Source organism: Poecilia formosa, unplaced genomic scaffold (genome assembly GCF_000485575.1).
Source record: "Poecilia formosa unplaced genomic scaffold, Poecilia_formosa-5.1.2 Scaffold63, whole genome shotgun sequence".
NCBI classification, from domain to species: domain Eukaryota; kingdom Metazoa; phylum Chordata; class Actinopteri; order Cyprinodontiformes; family Poeciliidae; genus Poecilia; species Poecilia formosa.
The window spans coordinates 1,991,100-2,010,465 of NW_006800002.1; the positions used below are offsets into that span (position 1 = coordinate 1,991,100).

The 19,366-nt window shown below is 40.7% G+C and overlaps 1 protein-coding gene across 1 annotated transcript in view; it reads left to right on the forward strand.

Annotated features, from left to right (window-relative positions):
- Positions 1-19,366, forward strand: part of LOC103139682 (roundabout homolog 2-like) — a 73,460-nt gene that overhangs the window by 34,406 nt on the left and 19,688 nt on the right. Inside the window, exons 4-10 of the mRNA XM_016672621.1 lie at positions 1,354-1,511; positions 3,252-3,372; positions 4,344-4,482; positions 5,447-5,574; positions 12,203-12,327; positions 14,871-15,042; positions 16,898-17,103. Of these exons, the coding sequence (XP_016528107.1) occupies positions 1,354-1,511; positions 3,252-3,372; positions 4,344-4,482; positions 5,447-5,574; positions 12,203-12,327; positions 14,871-15,042; positions 16,898-17,103 (1,049 nt within the window). The remainder of the gene's footprint in view (positions 1-1,353; positions 1,512-3,251; positions 3,373-4,343; positions 4,483-5,446; positions 5,575-12,202; positions 12,328-14,870; positions 15,043-16,897; positions 17,104-19,366) is intronic.

The window sequence follows — 19,366 nt, forward strand, 5'->3', positions numbered from 1 at the left end:
CCTAATGCCACATTAGAGTGTCGGGAAGCGACGTTGTAATTTTATTCATTCATTAATTTCCCATATCTCTCCTCTTGTCATTGTGTTTCACAGAAAGCAAAATTGAAAGGGTTTCATTAAAAAGCCACGGAATAATTGGAATGTGACAGGACGCCGAATGGGGTCTTTCTCTTCCCAAAGGTTAAAGCTGAGAAACTCGTCGCTTCATTTGTGCAGCCGTCAGCCAGCAGGAAGTCACTTTTCTTCCTTCGCATGCGATTCCACCTGTGCTGGGGGAAAAAAATCTCCCTTGCAGTCACTTAAGTCTTCAGACTGTTTTAAGAGCTGAATAAGTGGAAAGTGTGACTCCGCTCACTGCAGCAAATACTTTGATCAGCTGACTGAAAGGGCTGTACAGGGATCAACATTTAGTGTTTTGACACAGATTGCACATTGGTGAAAAAGCATGGGCTGTTTTATCTCTGTATCAGCGAGAGATGGGTAAATTATTAATGAGCGTGTAAAAGGAAACTGCATTGATTGATTAGGCTGAAATAAAACACTTTGTTTTGAAAAAAAAAAAGAGAAACAGAGAGAATAAAGAACCCTGCTGCGGTCCGACAGGACGAGGCAAACCCGCTGTCTGAGACTGTCTGTGTGTGTTTGAAAGTGTAAGGCTGTCAGCGCCTTAAAAGCATGAGTTTCCATTTGTACAGGAGCCTCTGTCTCTCTCTCTCTCTTGAGAAGGCTCGGTTCACGGTTCAAGCCGAGGCTTTCATCTGTCAATCACAGGAAAAGATTAGAGGATATCAGAGGTCGCCGTGTCAAACCTCTCATCCTGTCCTCATCCGCGGGGTTGCTCCGACTTCAGGGGGATCGGCTTTCTCGCTCACTGCTGACTCCAGCCGCCGCAGGAGAGCAAATTAAATCTCTTCTCCAGCGCTGGAGCAATGTTTTTACTCGCTCACGTGTCGGCTAAATTATAAATGCGCCATTATTATTTGTTTGCTTCATGTTGGACTGAAAGATGTGCATTATTCAGTCTGTCCTGACAGCAGAAGAAGAGGAAAACCAGGTCGTGGGTGTGGGGGGGAACATGAGGGATGTTGAAGGTGGGGGGCGGGGGTATTTGGGATTTGAGCAGTCAGGCATGTGCAATAATGAACTTTCTCAGTCCTGAACAGGAAGATTGATCAAGGCTGAAAAAGAAAAAAGGTGGTAGCTACTTCCAAGACAAACAGACCGATGATGCTTTGATGAAGCTGGTTGTTTGTTTGTCCTGCTGGTTCCCCGTCTGTGTGTTTTAATACTTCAGACCCGTAGAGCCTTTCAAGCTAATCGAGTTTTGCGTTTGCGTGTCGTCTTCTCTTTCAGTTCTGAGAGATGATTTCCGGCAGGCCCCGAGCGATGTGGTGGTGGCTGCCGGAGAGCCCGCGGTGTTGGAGTGCGTGCCCCCACGGGGTCACCCCGAACCCTCTGTCTTCTGGAAACGCAACAACGCCCGCGTCAGCAGCAAAGACGACCGCATCACGGTGAGCATAAACGCAGGAGCACTGACCTAAACTCTCTGTTTTTGATGATGATATAACCATGAATACTTCAGTTGTTTAGTGTTATAAATGATTCTGTGTTTTTCTGTCTCTCTTTTAGCTGCTTGCATGCTCATGCACATATACATATGTTCACACGCTCACGTATACGCACATGTGAGGTTTAGGTGATGACTTCATAAGGGAACGCCCTCTTTGGGGCGTAGCTTGGATAGAGGCCTAGAAAAGGAACTAGAAACTTGTGTCTGGCGCCATTTCCTGTGTTTCCCTTAAGGAAGCATGGTGATGGACCAGCGCTGTAATTTGGGCTTAATAAATTGGACTGTTGATTTCAACTTGCTGACTCTGTCTGAACCTCCTACGTTACGAACTGGAGCTGGAGAAGGGAAAGCCTCCGACATGTTACTAGAGGACCAACCAAGAATTGGCTTAATTTTCCAAATTCATCCACAGAACAGCTACAGCATTTCCAGTTCCTGTAGTCTTTGTAGAATATGTTATTCATTTCTAATCCCTTTTAGAACTCGGGCTGTTTTGAATTGAAAAACGTGCAATTTAGCATATTGTTAACTTAGTGCCTTAGTGCCTGAACTCATGTGTTGGCTAAATTATAAATGCCAACATTTATATTTGGCACTGATTACCCTTGGTAGCATTGGTAACCAATGGTAACCATTGACAGCTACGGTATGCATTACTGCAATGTTCTATCAAATAAAATCCAATAAAATACATTGAGTTTTGAGGTCATATCATGACTACGTGGTGAAAAGTTCAAGGGATGTGAACATTTTTTTAAGGGAATGTAATTATTAGTAAATCCAAACCAGTTTTGATCTTAGCTTGGCTGTGGAGCTTATTTCAAATATTTTTCTAAATTACATTTTTAATTTTAAAAAATACTAATATTAACACAAGGTTTAATTTGGATTTGCACTATTTTTGTACAAAAATAGTATAAAATTAGACATTGTAGTGATGCAGCAAAACCCAATACACTATCTAATGGTGGCATTCAAATGGTTAAGTTTTCAGTTTGCCTCTGAGAGCATCAGACCTACATGTTTCTGCACTTCCTGACTAATAAAAACATTCTAATTATTTACAACCTATGATTTCTGCTGCATTTACTGTAGCAGAACAAAAAGCAGAAATGTATTTTAGCTGACTCATAGTAAGCTCAAAGCAAAAGCTAATGTCACTTTGAACAAAACAGAAAAAAAAATGGATTTGTCTTATTTTTCTTACTTTGAACCTCATGTATGATGTGGCATTCGAAGTCAAGGAGGAATATGTTTTACAAAAAGGAGAGATACTCATTTAGACTGACAATAGTTTTAAAAGACTATAATTCAGGGCAGACATGTTGTTACGCTATGGACTGGAAAATCTCTGGATCCCTGGCGCCCCTGTCGTCCTCTCCCCTCATGTGTGAAACCCGGAGATGGCTGCGAGATTGCTGAAAGTCAACTTTTAAAATATAGGCAGTGGCTGTCTGAGGGCAGGAGAAACTTTATTGTAACACACACATAGTTCACTGTGTCGCTTGTGGGAAAACCACAACGATTCACGTGTTGTTTTGATATAAAATATTCATAATTTATTCCTGGAAAGCTTTCCTAATATGGATTTTTGCCATCAAAGGCTGAAATGATCCAGGATACGTGAGACGTCAGGAGACTCTGAGCTGAGCTGTCATTCTATGCTGATGTTCTCCTTTAGATGCGAGGGGGCAAGCTGATGATCTCCCCCACCAGGAAGAGCGATGCCGGCATGTATGTGTGTGTGGGAACCAACATGGTGGGAGAGAGGGACAGCGATCCTGCCGAGCTGGTGGTTTACGGTAAAAACTCCACATCTTCACAGAGAAGTGTTTGCTCTCTCAAAACATAATGTTTCAAATCATTAAACAAATGTTAACAAAAATGACCAGAATAAATAAATCATGATCTATAAAGTGCAAAACTAACCCTAATCCTAACTAAAACAAAACAACTGTTTGCTGTTATTATAACTTTTATTAATGGTTGTCAATAACTGGGAATGAGTTTTTAAACTCACTGTTGAGAAATAGTGACTTGTGCTTCTTTGGAGAATTATTTTAAAGTAGCTTCATTGGAACAGTCACAACAGTGATGATTTTGATTAGGCCACTCCAAAATCTGTCCAGCTAGCTAGATAGCTTCACCTTTCCTTTTTGGGGAAAGGTTCATCACAGTTGTGTACAATGACTCTCACTATTTACCTGATACTCAGAGCCTAAGAGATGACTTAGCCATATTGTCACATACTGTAGCTAGCTGGCTAGCTTGCTAACTTATCTAGATAGATAACTTACATAGCTAGCTAGCTAATGATGGTAGCTAGCTAGGGTGGCGCTAGTTTCACCTTTCCTCTTTGGGGAAATGTTCATCACAGTTCTGGACAATGACGCTCGATGTTTACCTGAGACCCAAAGCCTAAGAAATGACTGTGAATTTCTTCCAGTCTGATGTCTATAACTTGTTGGACCACAATGTGGTACTGTACTGTACTTTATGTTGTCAGACAGGTCTGAGTTAAGCACTTATTGATCATGTAGTAAATTGTAAATAATCTAATAGAAACCATTTTGTGAAATGTTATGACTTAAAATGATGGAATTATATTTTTTACATAGGGACAGGTTCATCTTAAATATGAAATAATTTGAAAAAATGTTTTCATGTTTCCAAAGCTGAACTTCGAAATCTGTGAGGAGTTTTGCACTTTTACCGCATTTTATTCTGCCCATTAGTTGGCATAATGTGTTCGTGCATAATGCCTCCTCTGCAGAACGTCCGGTGTTGGTACGGCGCCCGGTAAACCAGGTGGTCATGGAGGAAGAGACTGTGGACTTCCTGTGTGAGGTCCACGGCGATCCTGCTCCCACCGTACGCTGGCGGCGAGAGGAAGGGGAGCTTCCTCGTGGGAGGTGAGACTAAAGGAGATGTGCACGAACCGTTGAAGAGACGTATGTTAGAAATAGATCTCAGTTTTGAGTTTCTAGCACACATTTGCAGCAGGTTTGATCTTTTATTATTTAGTTTAGCTTATGGAAATGTTCAAAGAGCATTAATTGGTGGAAACAACCCAGCTTTGAACAGTTTCGTCATTTCTTTCTTTTATAATACATAGACAGGATGAGGCTATCATGGTTTAGCATTTTGACTCTTAAATCATGTTTGTTTACTCAAAATACCTAGAAAAAAAGCTTTTGATGTCATCATGGAAAGAGTTGTACTTTTACTCAGTTTATGTTAGTAAATTTCATCAGCACAAACTCTGCACTCTTTTCTATTGCTAGTCTTTTGAGCATTGCTTCAATATATTCCTGCCATTTATATCTGAGTTTTCTTCCATTTTGATGATTTTCGTATAAAAAGAAACATCTAAAATATTCCAATGTGCATCACTTAAGAAAAAGAAAAACCTATGGCGTCTTTAGTTTTGTATGGGTATTACATCATATTATCTTCACTCTCATTTCATTCTATTTGAACTCATTTCTTTAAATGTGCTAAATGGACCTAATTTACTCACTGCCTGCTCTGTATTGACATTGATTGCCAGATATTTAAATTTATATTTGAACACAATTGCAATTGTTTTAATCATAAAGCCTGATTCAGTCTGGCTTTTTTTTTATTTATCACCTTTTTCAGGACATTTTTATTTGTTTCCAGAAAATTCCTCCAAAAAAAAAAAAAAAAAAGAAAATCATGGCTTCAGATTGAGTGACATGGAGGGGGTGAATCTTATCTTGTCCTACCAGCAGATTGCTTTTTTCACTTTGTGCAGTTAGTATTTTTTATTTATTTATTTCTTTTTGTGTGCGTGTGTGCGTGTGTGTGTGTGCGTGTCCACCCTTTCTGTGTCTCACCTCGCTTCGTTCCCAGGTTTGAAATCCGCAACGGCAACAACCTGCGTTTGTTCCGCGTGAAGGAGCAGGATGACGGGACGTACACTTGCACATCTGAGAACAGCGTGGGCAAGACGGAGGCCTCGGCCATGCTGCAGGTCCACGGTGAGAACACGCGCCACTCATGCCAAATAAGAGCCGCATGCAGACCCGTACTTGAGTATGCACTGAAGGAGCTCCCGGTGCCTGTGAGGTCACGTGATGGCTGTATTAATATAAATCCTGCTGCTGATTTTTTTTTTTTTTTTTTTTCCGATGATTGCTGTGTTTTCAGATGGGAGCATCTGTGTGGGTCCGACGGTGGTGCCAGCAGCTTATGTTAAACCGTATGGATTATGCTGTTTGACAGATGTTTGATGGATGTGTACTTTCACTCACTGCCAGAGAGCAGTCACAGTATTAATAAGACATGACTCCCCCTTTCTTTCTCACTCTCTCTCTGTCTCTCTCTCTCTCTCTCTCTCCTCCTGTCTCCTTATCTCCCCTCTCTCTCTGCCTAACTCTCAGTGCCCTTTCTCTCCCCACACACTCGTCATGCGTCTTGGTTTGAACAGTCTGGGATGACTTCATTCACTAATGCCTTTATCACGGCGAATGAAATCCAAACCCGACAGTTTTCTGTTCAACCTTCTTTCTTGCTCTTTTTTTTGTAAACACTTTTCCGTGCTTTTTATTTTCTGGCTCAGTGTTTCATCCATTTCATTAGTTTTCTATTTTTTTTCCCCTCCACCCATCATTTTTCAAGCCCTATCATCATTCCACTTCGCTCATTCCACAAGATCTAATTCTTATCTAAGATAGAAAGAAAAAAAAAGAAAACGACATTCGTGTCTCTCGGTAATTTAGGTTATTTTCTATCTGTTATTCCTAATGGTTTTTAAAAGCAACAATCAGTGCCTAATGGTGTAAATAAGTCCCTCCATTAGGTGCTGACACATTGACAGCGTCTGTTGCTGCAGTAAGGCATAAGGAAGCCCCAGACTGTGTAACACCAGATTAAGGACTCCTTCTACACGCATCTGCCATGTCCAAGGCAGTGTGTCAGGATAATGTGACACCATGCAAATCCTGCCTTGAGTTGCAGCTACAAGCAGCAGAAAGTGGAGCTGAAAAGTGTTTTAATCAGAACTCAACCCATGTCTCAGAGTTAAATAATGACATAGCTTTACTTTGATGTGGTTTTGCTTTAAACTAGGATAGGTAAGCATGCGGGATTTAAAATATAAGCAACTTGAGCTTCCCCTTAAAAGGAAATTAAAGCTGCTTTTGGGTGACAGAAAGAATAAAGAAGGTTGTAAATTAATTCTCAAAAGAAAAAAAAAAAACTTTTAAAGTGCGGGGCAGAAGTAATTGTGTTCTGGAACGTTGTCAAATTTTTTGCGTTACGGCCAAGACCTTAAACGCCTCATGTCTTCTGTGGCCTCTAGCAGGTTTTATCCCCCTCACTGCTGCAGTATAACCTTTAACAAATATTTTAAAATATATGTATTTTTTATATGAAACAGTCACCATGTTGTGATAGCTTAACCTTGAGTTTTTACACAGATAATCTGTGAAGAAAATCAAGCTCCTTTTACCTCCTCCCTGCAGAAATACATCGCTCAGTCAGAAACAATCAATCAGAGCCTGTATAGTTGAAGGTCTAAGTAAAATCTGATCTAAATAAAAATAAAAGTGGTCCTGCTGCCATCTGCAGAAATAAACCAATCAAGACCCAGGAGGAGGGATTTAGCACAGTCAATCATCCTTGTGTATGTGCTGCTGCCCCCAGCCACCACTGTTGTGAATGCTCAGGCTAGTTAGCATAGCTACCGACGGCGGATAAACAGTTTTTCTACAATGGCAATTTGTTTCTCCACCAATAACAGTTTAGCAGAACGTACACCAGCGTGATTGATGGCACTAAATCCCTCCTCCTGGCTCTTGATTGGTTTATTTCTGCAGATGGCAGCAGGGCCACTGAGAGGAGGCAGAGGACCTCAGTGTTTTTATTTTTATTTAGATCAGATTTTATTTAGACCTTCAACTACACAAATACAACAAGGCATCAAAATTCATAACGATCTTTTTTCACATATCATTATTCTCTTATTGTTGTGACAAAATGACCATTTCAACAAATATGTAAAACATATTCCTTATGAAAGTTACTGCAGCTTTAAGGCTTTTCTTCAACAAAGGCTTTCTTTTAGGACAAATTTGTGAATTTGACTGTTGCCGTAGTGACACATTCTCCAACACTAGCTGTGGATCTCTGCAGCTCATCCAGAGTCACTGTGCGTCTCTTGGCTGCTTCTCTGAATAATTCCCTTTTTGCCCAACCTGATCATGAACTGAATCTGTAAGTTTAAAGCTCCGTTATAACTTAATCTTGCTTTAAACTCCTGCACATCTTTATTCCTGACCTGTGTGATTTGTTCCTTTTCATTATGCTTCTTTTTTTTTTTTTACTGATCCTCTCCAGCAGATGTCTGAGGGCTTCACAGAACAGCTGTGTTTAAATTTCACTCAGGTAGACTCTGCTGACTAATAATGTTAGCTCTGAAAGTAGTTTGTTTCCCTGGATTTTATCTTGAAGAACGCAAACATTTTGGAAAGTCTTTTGTTTTTTATCCAGGCTCCTGCTGACAGTTGGAGATAGGCACCCACAACCCTTCATGAATTAACTGGGTGTAGAAAATGAAGGATGGATAGATGACTTCCTTTCATCCCACTTTGCAAATTTGCAGTTATTTATATTGTCTTGTTCATGGATGTCTTTGATTGTAACGTGACAAAGCGTAAACAAAACAAACAAAAATCATGAGCGACGAACGCTGCATAGATTGATTTTCGTGCCCCCTCGTCATCATTACTTAGGATTCATTTTTCTACTTTTCCAATAGTTTGTTGTTTTGAATCCTTTGCCTCGACTGCAGTCAGGGAAAAGCCAGGTGACATCTCGGTGAACTCCTCAGATCTACAGCGGGGAAAGGAAGTGATTTAATCCTCTAGTCGGTCTCACAACTAAACAACACAATAGTGAGGCAGTGTCCTAGAATGCCCTGCAACGATAATGAGAAAAACACAATCTGAATGAAGAAAATACAAATTAAAACGCACAGAGGACTAAATTGAGAATCTTAAATGGTACGAAAATGTTTAACATGGCTGAGTGAAGCAAAAGGAGTAAGAACTACTGTTCCTTTAGCTGAACCTGCAGGATTTAAAGTTTACAACATGCATTTATTCTGTTATAAATTAACTAGAAAAGCCATTAACAGATCACCCAGTGGCTCTCTGATCAATTCTGCTGCGTCCCAGCAGGAATCATCATTCATTCCACCGTGTGTATCTGTGTTGGTCCTGTGATTAGATGTGCATCTGGTGTTGGTATTTGTTGCATACATTGGGATTTTAATCAGAATTCAAAATTTTCAGGTTGAAAGTGTTTCGATGGCTCTAAAAAAAAAAAAAAAACTCGCAATCATCTGTAGTCTGATTTGTCTTTAAGACCTTTATGGTAAGAAAAGCTGTCAGAACATAATTCAGAATGTTTTTCTAACCTTCCTGCCACGAATATTCATAGCTGACCTATTGGAGGCGCAGGCTTCGCACTATGTGTGTGCTTGTGAGAGAGAGCAGCTGCTGTAAATCAGGTTTTACTCTTATTATACGAAGAGAAAATGTTTGCTAGAGTTCACAGCCTTTCGCTTGCTTTTGCTAGCGATTAGCACAGTTGGCTCATCTAGCGTTACTAAAACATCAGCCTCTGCGCATGTGTTCCCTACAGAATGCCAATATTTATCTTAACTCTGAGATTTAAAAAAAAAAATGCTGCATGGTCCATGAGTGAATGAGGTGGAAATCTAAAAGAAATAAAACAGAGCAGCTTTACTGCAATGCGTTCAGCCTTCACTCTCATCTGCTGAGAGTCTGGTAAAGGTTAGAGAAAATACAGTTTGTCTTTTAATCAGCTCACGCATACATCTCTGTTTTTTTTTTTTTTTTTATTTTGTGGTAAATATCTTATTGACACTGAAAACAGCTGACTTTGAGTCGTATTACTTAAACCCCCGTGACCTGATAGTGCTTAAGTAATGCGGTTTGGCCCAAATTGGTCGAGTCCAGTCACTGGCTAACTTCTCTCAGCATTTTTTTTGTCCTTCTTGATTAATAATTGAGGGCAAGTTTCTGCTACCCGTGTCAATTTAATTGACAAAGTTTAGGGCTCATTGTTAAGTTTGTGAACTATCTTGATAAGTGTGAATTTACAGAACTCTGCATGTGAGTGGAATAGGAGAAACTATGTATTAGTATAACATGAGACAAAAATCAAGCTACTCTGCCTTCTCTTTGTGATTCTACTGCCATCTGCAGAAATACATGTTTGGTCATAAACAACCAATCAGAGCCAGGAGGAGGGTCTTAGCGATGTCAATCATGCTTGTAAAGGTGCTGCTCACACCCTCCCTCCTGCTCTCTGCTACAGTGCAGCTTCTTCCTCATAGCAAGTTCAGAAAAGCTACATTCTGCAGCTTTAAGTCAGTACATAATTTATTCCTTTGGTCATGATGATGTTATTGGACCAGTGTTGCTTATGTAATTCCAGCAGAAACTAAAGTTAGTCGGTAAGTTTTTTTTCCCCTCGGTATTGCAGATGGGCAACTCTGTGTTTGTGCTCACATGCATGATGCAGAGACACCGTAGAGCAGATGGATCCAGGCTGGAGAAGCTCCATGTTCTGTGGGAATTGTGAGCCAATCAATCCAGCTGGATGTAGTGGGCAGCGGTCAGTGCGAATCCTCGGAGGACGCGATGACGTCGTGGATATTGCAGCGATCCGACCTCAGATGGAGAATGAGAGCTTTTTGAGACCTTTTCCAAAAATAAGCCAGAAAGAAAATGTCACGAGGACGGTGGCAGTTTGTGCAGCGTCGATCTGCTGCGTGTCAGGGTTTTATTTTTTCCTCCCGTTTGTTTTTCTTCAGTTCAGCTTGAGGTGATTTCTCTCATTAATGATCAGAGACGGATGAGAGAGTGGAGATAGCTCAAAACTGGCTCAGAAGGGTAAATAGATCCTTCCATTCAGCTTGTTAAGAGCTAATGAGGGTTTTATCGATTAACATCAGAGTAAACAGCTGTGATGGAGAGGGACTTAATACGTTTGCAGCCATTTTTAATCCTTTACGTTTATGTAAATCGGCTTTCAGACCCAACGCTTTGAAATAAAACTAAAATCCCATCAAATAAACATTTATGATATAATGACAGTGAGGGGAACTTTTTAGGCCAACGTTGGTGACTTGAATTAGTGGCAGTCAGTGAAGCTCAGCGAACAGAGGGGCCACGTACAGGGGCAGTCAGAGCTTGTTTGGGGCCCTGGGCCAATAAATGAATAAAATTAATATTTTATTTGAAAAATGTTGGAGAAACAAGAATAATAAAATACAATAAACACACATAGCAGGGGACAAACATACCATATACACTCCTGTTAAAAGTATACAATACTGTAGAAAATAAATGCAATTAAAGTAAACTGCACCATGAGTCAAACATTGATATAATTATGTGTTGCATTTTGATCAAGACACATTTTACTACTTAACTGTCAATTAACATCTACATTAATTTTTAGAAACATGTTTTACACCACTTCACTTAAAACACACAAATCAATTTGCACAACTGTTATAAAAAAAGTCCTACACTTTGTGAAATAATTACTTTTCAAGCAAGAAATAGGCTACAAATTTAACTGCAAAATGGGTTACTATTATGGCCGCCCTAAAGGAGAAGCTGCCCTGGGCATCTACCCACTTCGCCCATATCAGATACCGCTACTGGCGACGTGTGGTTGATTGGAGATCGGCGGGCTTCTTTGTCCTGGAGGTTTAAAGCTGAGCGTTCAGGAGAGACCCTCATCACCTGCTTCCTTGACTTTTTTGTGGCAAAGGAGCAGCAGCAGCTCAGCTTTTCCACCGTGACAGGAATGCTCTCCTATCTCCCAGGCTGAGTCTATGAAGAAAGCCAATTTCAGCCAATAGCATTTCGGATCAAGTCTTTTCACTTGTGATCTCTATCTCCAGATAGAGTGCTAGCTGGAGTGCTCTGCCTTTTTGGCTCGGTTTTCTGTTTACCACTACAGACAGACGAAGCCTCCCGATCCATTTATCCATCTTGCAATCCATCCTACCATCAGTCATGAAGAAGACATCAAGATAATTGGGCTTCTTTCCTTCTGGAAGGAGCAGTCTGTCTTTTCAAGGCAAAAAAACTAAACAAAAGAGTGGTTTATTGAAAACAGTGTGTCACCATATCACTTTATCAATACATAAGCCTGTCACAGTAATCATTAAATCAATTAATTACACAATAAATTAAAACGAGCGCAATCATTTCCATTTGGACAACAGTTGTTTAAGAGACACTCCCCTTTAACCCAGTTGAAAAGCCGCCATTTTGTTAAGAGTTCTTTTAGAAATTAAAAACTTAATGTTTGAGTGGGTGTAGTTGCATTAATGCTATTACTATTATTTATTTTTATTATATTAGTTGAAAATGGTCTCTACATGACAATATTATCACTTATCCCAATAATTTCTGGGACAAATTATCGTCCATCAAAATTTGTTAAACAAATGTACATCTTGTGAATGCTAATCACAAGGATGCAATCAGAAAAAGCTAGTTTTTTTTCCTCTATCAACTAATGCTCTTAATAAACCTTCTTGTATTCCTTTCCTTCCAGTGCCGCCTCAGATTACTGCAAAGCCCAGAGACCAGATTGCCGCCCAAGGGAGGAGTGTAACCTTCCAATGTGGCACCACAGGAAACCCTCCACCTGCCATCTTCTGGCAGAAAGAGGGCAGCCAGGTAAGAGGCTGGATCGGAGAATAAGATGTTTGTGAGTGGAAAGTTTGCAGTTGTTGTTTTTTATGTGTTGGTGTTAGCTGCTTGAACAGTTTTACAAGCTCTTTATTGTTTGTCATATCAATAAACAGAGTTTCACACCTCCCTTTGAAAGGCGAGAATGACTCACCCCAACATGTGCAGGTTTTCTTTTTTTTTCTTTTTGATTTCATCCTGACACCTTTTTTTCTGAGTTGCCCACACTCTTCAAAACACATTTTCAAGACAAATGTTGCACACGTTTTTACACATACAGCTTACTGGGAGAGATAACCTACTGGAAAATACAGCTTACACAAAGGATATAAAAGGTTTTTCCAATTCAAGACAAAGATTTGTCATTGCAGACTTTTTTTTTGTCATCCATACTGTGGCATAATCTGTACAACTTAATGGAAACAAACTGAAGTCTTTTAGGGAAAAACTAGAATAACCCATTTGTTTCAGGAACTTCATCACTAAGTGAAACACATCGTCGTCTAATAAAACCAAGGTCTCACTTTTGGCCGCCATTTCAAGAGGCAGGCGTGGCTCTCAAAACAATACAGCACATTACCTAAATAATGCCCAAACTTAAGCCTGGTGGAGGTAGCATCATGCTCTGGGCCTAGAATGGGGATCGTGGCCGAGGCGGAGGGGATTATTATCATTTCCATGCCGGTGTTGGTACTAAACCTGAGGCTCCTGCAGGAAAGCTGAGGATTAAGAGAACCTTCATTTTTTCAGCCTCATAGTCTCTGCTCTCAACCCCCCCACCCCCGTCGGCAGGAATATGATCCGGATGCAGTTGGAGGAATAAAGCAGGGGAATGAAGGAGGGCTTAGCAGGTGCTGAAAGTGCTCCTACAAGGCAAACTCTGCTCTGCTTCCACATTATCCTGACTATAAATTCAGCTCTGCTCAATTAGCAGCTACCTGCACCGACTCCAAGCACAGACATATAAAGCTCGGTGTTTTTTTTTTTGGTTTCGTCCCCATGCAGTATTAACGAATACACATGCCTGCTTCCGCTTACAGTTGTGCTTGGCTGTTTGTTTTTTTCACTCTATTTGGAGGATTATCTGTAACCTTATAACTTTGGTCCATCCATCGAGATCTAAGCCTCTTAGAGGAATAAAGTGGTTGGCTGAACGGATCCCTTCCCCCCTCGTTTTACATCCGGAAAAAACAGGATGACAGAACTGCAAGACATCTGGTACATCGTCAACAAACACCTTGAATGCCGGTTATTCGCTTTAATTTGATTTATTTATCGGGGTTTTATGTGGGAATGCTTGCAGCCGTGCGGGGTATTGTGCACAACAGAGAGGAAGAGTTAATTGGGAGATTCAAGCCGTATCTTCCACTTAATCTTTAAACTAGTCAGGTTTTTTGAAGGTTAAAGGGAAAGAAAATTACATTGATTCTTGCGTGAATTTTTAAATTTTTTTTTGCACCAGGCACACAACGTTCCACACGCAACAGAACAAAAGACACTTTTCACTGACGAAGCCCATCCTCACACTTTACCAGCAACAAAAAGGGCTAAAGCTGCGTTGATTTATTAGATTTTAGAGAAATAAAACTTTAAATTCCCTTTTTCTTTTCCACAATGCAGAAGTTTTGTTAATCAAAATTTTCACTGTAGAAAAATGTAGTTCAGATTTGACTGATGTAAAAGCTGCAGTTATTATGCTGGGCTCAGTCTATTGAGAAAGAAACAAGAAATGAAAAAAGGCTTTTTTTGTGTGTGTGTTTTTAAACGTGGAATCTCAGAAATGTGGAAAGTGTGGCGTTAATTTGTATTCTGTTCACTTTACAGTAAGACCCTACAATAAAATCAAGTTTTAGTTGCCTTCACAAGCACCTAATTACTAAATAGTTAATTTGTGTGTAATTTAGTTTTTAGCATGAATCCAGCTGTTCTGTGCAGGTTTGTTGGAAAACATTTGTGAACAAACAGCGTAATGGAGACTAAAGAACACGATTTAAATCAGTCTGGAGCCGCAGATCAGGTGGAGGAATCTGCTGACGGGGCAACCGGTGGGTTTTCAATAAATCAATCTGACCCTTATGGAAGAGAGAGCGAGAGGAGAGCCATCAGAGGTCGTATTTGCAGTTTGCTACTGGGCATGTAGGAGATGGAAATGTTTGGAAGTTCTGTTCTAAGTTTCACAAAATTTAACATTCGAAACATTACAGGAGGCAGAAAACTATGTTTTATATCACCTTAAATTCACTAGTTCCACAACGAAGCATGGTGTAGGTAGCATCATGCTTTGGGGATGATATCCGTGAACAGAACTGGGAACAATTGTGTTGTTTCTACCAAATCTGACTGAGCCTTGGCTCTCTGCGTATTTTTTGTTGATCTATCATAATTAAATCCCAATTAAATACACTGAGAAAAACAGGGAGATTTTTTTCAGCTTCTGCCGTTCCTTTGGCTTTTTCATAAACTTCAGAACGTCTCAAATGGACCAAATCTACACGATCTTTCTCACTCGGCCTGTGCATCGATGTGTCCAGATGCTGCTGTTTCCCGGTCAGCCACCGTCGCAGTCCGGTCGGTACTCCGTTTCCATGAGCGGAGAGCTGATCATCGCGGATGTCCACCCCGAGGACTCGGGCTTCTACGTCTGCCAGGCCATCAGCGTGGCAGGAAGTGTGCTGACCAAGGCTCTGCTGGAGGTGGAAGGAGGTACGTCTTTGACCCACAGGGTCATATTGCCAGGTTTGCTCTTCACCACCAGCTAATAAGGTAAACACATTAATTACTTAGTAGGTGCACAACAATGGGGGCTCAGAGCGAGGGCACAGTCGGAGGCCCCATAAGTGATGAGCAATGAATTCTAGACCTAATGTTCTTTTTCAGGCAGCTTGTAAACGGCAGATTTATGCCTTCTTCTGTCCTCTTTATGCAGCCTATTAAACTCTACCTGTTTGCATCTGAAGGGTTTTTTTTCCCTTGCGCATTTTACAGCTGGCAACTTTCTAATTACATTCCCTCAGTCTTCTAAATGTGTTTGTCCTTAATTTTCTGCTTTAAATGCCACTGCAGAATGGAGATAGCACCACTAAAATATAGTACTGCGATAATCAGTTTGCTCCCAGATGTATGTGTGTTTTTTTTTTTGTCTTTTTGCATTTTGTCACATCTAAATGTTGAAGCTCTTCATCAAGCTATTTTAACGTTAACCCAAGCCGATGCAAAATTCGGTTTTCAAATGAAGATAAAACATCTGCCAAACCAACTTAGGCCTGTGTGAAAAAAAAAGTATATGTGAATGTAGATGGATGGGAAGCCACTCCAAAAGCAGGAAGTGGACTGTAGCACAGGGCATTATGGGTAAATACAACCAAAACAAACTTGAGTCCAGCGCCAGCGTGAGAAATGGCCCATATTGTTTTACCAACGACAAAAGAAAAATCCTACAATCGCTAAAATTTGACACCACTTCATTCTTTTTAAATTTTGTGAAGTTGCACTCAGTCTTTCTTGGAGGTTTTTTGTGTTGTTTCCTTCAGTGGTTCTTGGTGCAGCTCCACCACAGGTGAGGAGAGGAACAGGTTTGTCAAAGGGTTTGTTTCATTTCACGCAATACAGTGGGAAAGAGAACCACACCATCTGAAAATTTAACAAATGCTACAATTTTGATCCCAATCGAACCGAGAGCACTGGACTGTCAGATATGAAAACACCCTAAATGTCCCGTTTTAAAGAAATTTGAGAATATGTGAGAAATGAAGTGACATCTAGCAAAGATTAGCAAAGGCATTTCAAGGCTTCAGAGCTCCAGTGAGTCACTCTATACTCAAATAGAGAAAACATGGAAGAGTGGTGAACCGCCTGAGCATTGGTCAGCAGACCAAAGTTTCTCAAAGAGTGCATCAGTGTCTCCTCAGGAGGTTTAAAAAAAGGATCCAGAGCAAACCCTAGAGCACACCTGACTTCACTTGCCTCAGTTAAGGTCAGTGTTCATGCAGGAAAGAGCAAGATCTACAGCAGAAACCCCTGAAGGAAACAACCTTAAGCTACAGATAACCTGGATTATGCAGCAGGACAATAATCCAGAGAGAACAAGCAAGTTCATCTCTAACAGCTCAACAAAAAGACGCTTTTTGCGACTTAGTCAAACTCTGGGCTTACAGACAATTAAAATGATGTGGCTTGACCTTAAGCAAACCGGCTGTACTGTGAAACCCTCCAGTGCGGATTATGGAGTGGGACGAAATGCCTTCACAGTGAGGTAGAGAGAGTGTCCTAACTCGTTTGACGGCAGCTGTTATCTCCAAAGGGGGCACAAGTAGATTTTAGTTTTAGGGGGCATTTTTTTTTACTCACATGAACCCATTTTGATTTGGGAAATCTTCTTCTGCTCTTTATTTGAAAACCGCATTTTGTGTTTGCTAACTGTGTTTGACTCTAAAAGGAGTTGAGGATTTCCAACATTTAGCTGAGATAAAAGAAAAAAAAGTACAAACAGAATAAATTTGGCGGGGGGGGGCAAATAGTTTTTTTTATTTTTTTTCATCCTCTCCGTTTAAACTGCCAGGGCCTTCGGGTCGTATCCCACCGATCATCCGGCAGGGCCCGGCCAACCAGACCGTGTCCCGGGGGGCCATGGCACAGCTGCACTGCCGCTTAGTTGGAGGCACCTCAGTCAAGATCTCATGGGAGAAAGATGGAGAGAGGCTGCAGGGAAATAAACCCCGAGTGACCTTGATGGAGAACGGCACGCTGCAAATTGCAGATCTAAAGGTGTGTATGCGTGTGCGTGTGTGTGTGCAGAGTCGCTTTCATTCAAAAGGAGGGAGGGAGGATTGAAAAGGATTCTTTTTAAGTCCGTCCCATCTTCGACAGAGAGGAAAACGGTGATAGAAGCTAAAAAAAAAAAAAAAAAAAAAGAATAATAGAGTGTCTCATCTGTGACCTGCTGTCACGTCTCCCACCCAGTGACTGAATTTTATCTCTTTTCCATCAGGAACTCCATTTTCCCGGGCAAAATTAAGGTGAGGCAGGGTTTCAAAGACCAGCCGTACTAAGGCGCCGCATTATCTCTTGGCACAATTATGTACCAACGCGGTGTGTAATTGTGATGCTAATGAAGGCGCTTGTTTATAAATGCTAATGTGTTCTCCGTTGATGGAAGAGGAGTCAGACGCCCCCACCACGCCCCTCGTTTTTGTCTCGCATGCCCCACCTGGAGGTCAGGGAGCGTATGCAAAAAAAAAAAAAAAAAGAAAAGAAACGGAATCGGTTTCATTAATCGATAGCCGATTAATCATCAAAACCGGCTTTTAATTAGATCTCAAGGCTTCTTCGGCTACCGCCCTGTTTCTCAGCGGTGGCGGGGAGTGAAGTTGGAGCATTAAGCCGTGGTCCAGTGCACCGCTGAGGCAGGGGGAATGTGCCACACCAATGTGCTCAATGGAACAGAAGAGATGCATTAGTGCGGTGTCGAGAGAGGGGGAGAAATGGGGGAACGGAGATGACGAGAGAGAGAGAACGCCTAAAAATATTCACCCTGCTCATGGCCCCTACGAGCGCATCAATATTTTAGTAGTAGTTGGAGTCATCTAAAAAAGTTCACCTGCTGCCGCACGCTGAGCTGTCTGTCAGCCAGAGGTCAGCGCTGCGGAGGGTGATCTCATATGGTCCGACGGTGGTTCCAGCAGACTGGCTCCCGGCCAGTACATGGAGAAACGCCACGAGCGCCGCTCGAGTGTGAAGACACATACAGCTCATAATGTAAACAGGCAGGCTGGTTAGGGTTGGGGGCTCTGAAGCTGGAGCGGGGAGAGAGGAATGGGAAGGGATTTCATTTGTGATTTATCATGATGAGAGTGGAGAATAAGTTAGGATAAAAGCACTCTGATTACTATTTCCTACACTGGACTGATAAGAATATCGTAGATTGTTGTTGTTGCTTTTAATGTGCAATACACATTCTGTACGTTCCAAAAGAATAAAATAATTTCTCATCAAAGTTGCACATTTTATAAATGGGACAGCTCATATTAGTGAACATACAGGATTTCCAGAAATATACCAGACTTAGCAAAGTGCTAATTTCCATTTGAAATCCCATAAAACAAACACAGTAAGTAAATAACCCCAAATTAAGTTCCTTATACGTTGTATTCCTTTCTTAGCGCTTATTGCCTTTATTTCGTTTTATTTTGTGTAATATATGGTTGACTTCCGTTTTTTGATTTGATGCTTTTATTTTGATAAGAGAGCTTCCACTGCAATGGCAGCTTAATGACAGAAAAGGACAGAAGACGAGTTGCAGCAGCATTTTAAAAATGTGTCTTGTTATTAGCGGCCACCTCGATAGAGACACAAGGTTTGTTTGTTTTGTAAATAAGGATATTTCTAATGTTGATCGATTGAAATTGTGAATGTGTTTTATTGTAATCAATAACTAGGGTATAGTTTTTGAATCAGAGTTAGTATTTTTAGTGGTGAACGTTATTTTTAGTGTATGTTTGTACATTCAGCTGTTGTGGTGAAACTGGGTTCACTTCAAATAAATCTCACTGGGGGCGTCTCCTACACAATATTTATAAAAAACATTAATGTAATTTCAACAACAAAAAAATACAGTAAAAATAAATAAAAACCATAAGTGGTCAGGAAAGCCTATATCCAAGTGCTACTGTCTTTTAAAACGTTCATAAAACTACATCTGCCATAAAAAATAGTAACTGAAACTTGAAGTTACAAACTTTGCTTGTTTTTTCTTTTTTAATATGGCTCTTTCATTCAAGATGTGTTATAAAATGAAAACACCTTTATGCATTCCTGTAGAACATGACCTCAAACCATACGTAACTCCTTGCTCCCGTTTGCAAAACAGATGATTAATTATAAATGTCTCTCTGCCTTCCTCTGCACAAACTTGGAATAATTACCTACCAAAAATAACAAGCTGTGCTTGGTAGGTGCAATAATAAACTTGAAGTAATTATGTGAACCCAGAAGATTCAACACTGCACAATCACAATATCTTACCAGGTAT